Source organism: Austrofundulus limnaeus, unplaced genomic scaffold, assembly GCF_001266775.1.
Source record: "Austrofundulus limnaeus strain Quisiro unplaced genomic scaffold, Austrofundulus_limnaeus-1.0 Scaffold45, whole genome shotgun sequence".
Taxonomy (NCBI): Eukaryota; Metazoa; Chordata; class Actinopteri; order Cyprinodontiformes; family Rivulidae; genus Austrofundulus; species Austrofundulus limnaeus.
The window spans coordinates 2157493-2161758 of NW_013952447.1; the positions used below are offsets into that span (position 1 = coordinate 2157493).

General features: G+C 39.0%; 1 protein-coding gene across 2 annotated transcripts in view; it reads right to left on the bottom strand.

Moving 5' to 3' along the window:
- Nucleotides 1-2335: 2335 nt before the first annotated feature.
- Nucleotides 2336-4266, bottom strand: part of map6a (microtubule-associated protein 6a) — a 29315-nt gene continuing 27384 nt past the window's right edge. For both annotated transcript variants that reach the window (XM_014007919.1, XM_014007920.1), the window contains one exon: nucleotides 2336-2778. In XM_014007919.1, coding sequence (XP_013863373.1) covers nucleotides 2637-2778 — 142 coding nt within the window. In that variant the 3' untranslated portion in view covers nucleotides 2336-2636. The remainder of the gene's footprint in view (nucleotides 2779-4266) is intronic.

Below are 4266 nucleotides of genomic sequence, written 5' to 3' on the forward strand. Positions count from 1 at the left end.
TGTGTGTGTGTGTGTGTGTGTGTGTGTGTGTGTGTGTGTGTGTGTGTGTGTGTGTGGCTTTATCTCAGACAGCTCATAACTAATTAAAACACCCAGACTGTGTTTTTATGGACCCTTTTCAAAGCCCTGTAGAGGTGTGATGGATGTAAGCTGTACAAAGCTCAGAGGTTCTGATTGATTCTTAATGACCAGATTTCATGTCTTTTGTTTGTAGAGTATATCTAATTTATGTCATAGTTAAATGAAGTATAGATTTTTTTTAATGTCCAATGCCCAAAACAACTCATCAACCTTAATCACATCAGTCTAAAGTCAACCTGATTCAACACGAAACATTTCTTTCTTGTATCAGATTGCAGATAATGATATTTATAAGTTTTGATCAAATTAAGATAATTTGAAACTCAGGTATGAAATTCCTTCCTGGAATGTAGAGATTTAATTTGAAAAAACTTTTTTTTTTTAAAGAAATGACAACCGAGTATTTCATCAAGCTGCGTGTTTGAGTCTTACAGTCCCTTCSAAAGGTACTGGAACAGCAATCTCTTGTTTTTATTGTACACTGAAGACATTTGGGTTTACGATCCAAAGATGAGCGTAAGACAAGAGTTTATGTTGGTTTAACCAGAAATACCTACTTTATAAATTTAAACCYAGACAAAAAGTAGACTAGTCACGCAGAGCTATTTAATGTTTCCATCAACCTTAAAGGCAACACCTGGTCAATAAGAAACACCTGTCAGTCACATGTTCACTTGAAAAAAGTGTGGATTGTAACAAAGGGTGGTATGCTCTGAGTTGTTTAACACATGCAAATACCAGTAAATAAATGTTGACATTCTGAACTCTTGCCTCAGGGTTGTCTTTTGATCCTAAACCCAAATGTCTTCAGTGAACAACGAAAATAAGAGAGTTTGATTTGCTGTTCCAATACTTTTGGAGGGAACTGTATATCTCTTTGCTTTCTCTGAGGGTTCAGTAGTAAAAATCCCAATAAACCTCTCCTTCTGCACAAATAATGATACWACCCAACATCTAAAATATACATGCTCATGTCGTGTGAACAGAAGTAAAAAAAATCAACTCCATCAAAGCCCTTTTCTGATTCCTTGCACCTAACTGGAAAGCTCATTGGTGAGCCAGATGGATAGCCCTTCATCAGCACTAAACAACAACAACAACAACAACAAAAATGAAGCTCCTATGTTGACTAGTTTTTGAGTTATAAGCATTTTTTATGTCCAGAAACCCCGTCTTTAGATGCAGCCCCCTCCATAAATATGGGGTTTATCATAAAACCAGTGGCTGCAGTGTAGAATGGACACATCTACGTTCCTGCCAAATTACATGTTGATCAGTGCAGCTGTTTCAGTGATACGTTGACCCCCGTAACACGTGCAGTGGTCATAACAAAGTATATGTCTGGCTAGCCATTAGCCTAGCATGGATGAAGACTTGCCTCCTTCTCCATAATCTGTGCTCAACAACTGATGTCACAGATGATAAGATATTCACATCACTTCCAAAAAAAACCAAACTGTCCCTTTCATTGTTCATAATTTTTCCATAGAACCCCAGTTCAAAATGTCTGAACCATCCATTTAAAGGCACAGTGTGTAGGATTTGTTTTCAGCGACATCTAGTGGTTGAGTGGTTGAATCATCCTCCCTGGTCCTCCCCCCACCCCCACCCCCGCTTCCAAACCCAAAGGAGTTGCTACGGTGTCTCTCAGGTGTCAAAAACCTTTGATAATTCCAACCGCGATGTCTTCCAGCAGCTTCAGGGCTAGTGATGTTTCAAGTGGTAAGATTATGAGCTTTAATAAGTAAAATTATCCCAGCTACAATGACAGACAACAAATATTACATTTATAGTATTACAACTAAAACCGTTTTTGATGCCGCCACCGCAGTTTGTCCTTCATGAGCCTTCGTAGACAAGATGGCGATCCAAGATGGCAGCAGCTTGTAGTGGCGACCCGCGACCATGGAGATATAAACAGCTTTTTATAAGGTAAAAATAATAAAACAAGGTCTTTGTCTGCAATGATTAGACATGTTTTTTATTGTTGTCATTAGTGATTATCTCAATTTCGGCTAAAAGAATTGACAAAATCCTACACACTGTGCCTTTAAAAATAGATGCAATTTTGTGCATGTAAACATAAAAATATAAATTAAGAAATTTGTGAGCCACTGACATAAATTTTGAAAAGGCATTAATTTGAAATGTTTAAACATTAATAGTTTATAATTTCCCCTCTTTAGTATGCATTCCAAGTGTCTGGTTGTTTCGGGCCTGAAATCATTGTCTACAAATGACAAAACTTACAGTATTGTATGGTAATTATGCTATTTATTAAGACTAAAAGTGATAAATGTACATTTTTTAAAATTAATAAGCACTTCTTGGTTTGGCCTTGGTACTAATAATGACATTTTTTTAAAACAAACTGCATGAAACCAGAAAACAATGTAGCACCTTTGTGAGTGAAACGAGCCAGAGACACTTTCATACATGCGTGCTTTCTCTGTGGGGCTCACCTCATGACCTAATCCAACTGAAACACTAGACTTGTATGGTGCAGAGCATCAGTCTCTGCAGAAACATTAAGTTGCCTGTCAGAATGAACAGGACTACTCAGTCTGGTTCCCATCTAGGGCGAAGCGTACGAATCCACTGCTCCTCCGAGGCTCGTTCCGCTCCAGCTGTGGTCCTCCTCCAGCAGCACCCTGGGAATGATGATGACTGGGTCGGAGAACCTCATCCTTAGAATCTCTAGGAGGCAGTACGTGGTTTAGATACCAGAGAAGAAACACAAAAAGAGAGACACGTGATAAGGCATTTTCCTCAGGTGAAGAACAAGTTCTTGAGCTGAGCACCTCGTGACCACTCATTACAGGGTAACTCAGGAGAAAGAAGCTCAAAGAGACAGTCATGGGGGAAAAGAATCCATCTATTTACAGATTTAGAGTTTTACATATCAGGAGATACTAGGTCTATTATGGTCTGCTCTTACCAGGTTCTAAAATTCTTCAAATCCAGAAAAACACACAACAGATTCTGTTGTCATTAAAGTGTGAAAATGGAGTTCCACCCTTGCTGTTTGCATTAGTTTCGCGAAGTAAATAATTAAGGTGCTGCTGATCAAATGTAATGATTCACTGATCATCATCAATGTGATCACCTCTAGAACAGCAGGGGTCTCATGTACAAAGAGTTGCATGGATTTCTTACTGAAACCTGATGTACGGTCAAATCCAGAAAACGGCGTACGCACAAAAAATCCAGATGTATCAAACCGTGCGTACACCGGAATCCACGCACATTTCTTTTGTACATCACAATCAACGTGGAACTGAGCGCACGTAAGACACCTCCCCTGACACGCCTTCATTAACATATAGACAGATTACTTCCTGCATGTGTGAAGGACGTGTTTGTTTGATCCCTGCGCGATCAGAAATGATTTCTAATGTCATAAAAATAATGAATTTAATATAATGTGAGTGAGAAGAAATATCCCAAGTAAAAATAGGAATAAAATGTGTTTATCACGCAAAGAATAAGTGATTGTGTGTCGGTGTGTGCACGCTGTTTTGTTGCGCAACCTGCTCATCCATCCATTCTGTGTCCGAAAATATTAACTTTGCACACGAGTTTATTACCATAATTACTGTAAACACAGAGGAACTTAGATGTTTTGTAGAACATAGATCTGAGTTTATTTCATAGCTGATTTGAAGAAACGAGTCTCCGCACGTCAGTAGAGTTRACATGATGTGACGTGATGTTGGAGAGTCCCCACAAACGTTGCGCGCCGCAGCCTTTGTGTGCAGTCTTTTTGTCTGTCAAGCTTTTGCTCTCCTACTTACAGCATTTTCACAAGTGGTAAAGTGTACTTCCACGTGTCATTTTGGAGACATGGTAGCGGTGTGCGACTGCTCTTCTTCTGAATAATTGAAAACTATGTAATACAGTTGTTTACACTTAAATTAAAAACATTTGACCAAAGAAAAACCGGAGCAGGACTAGAGAGAGATGAATATGATTTTTATTTTTATTTATGTGACTGTGTACGTTTGGAGTCAGTTTAGCTTGTTTGTCGTGCTAGCGTCGAGCTAATACATATAAGGCYATATAGCGTTGGTGCTAGCGCAAAGGCTAACAGGCTAAGCTAAGGTTCTTCTTCCGTGAAGCAGCTCTGTTGTCCTCCATCCATATTTTCAGTTACAGGCTGAGTCATTTCTACCTTCTCCTCTCTGT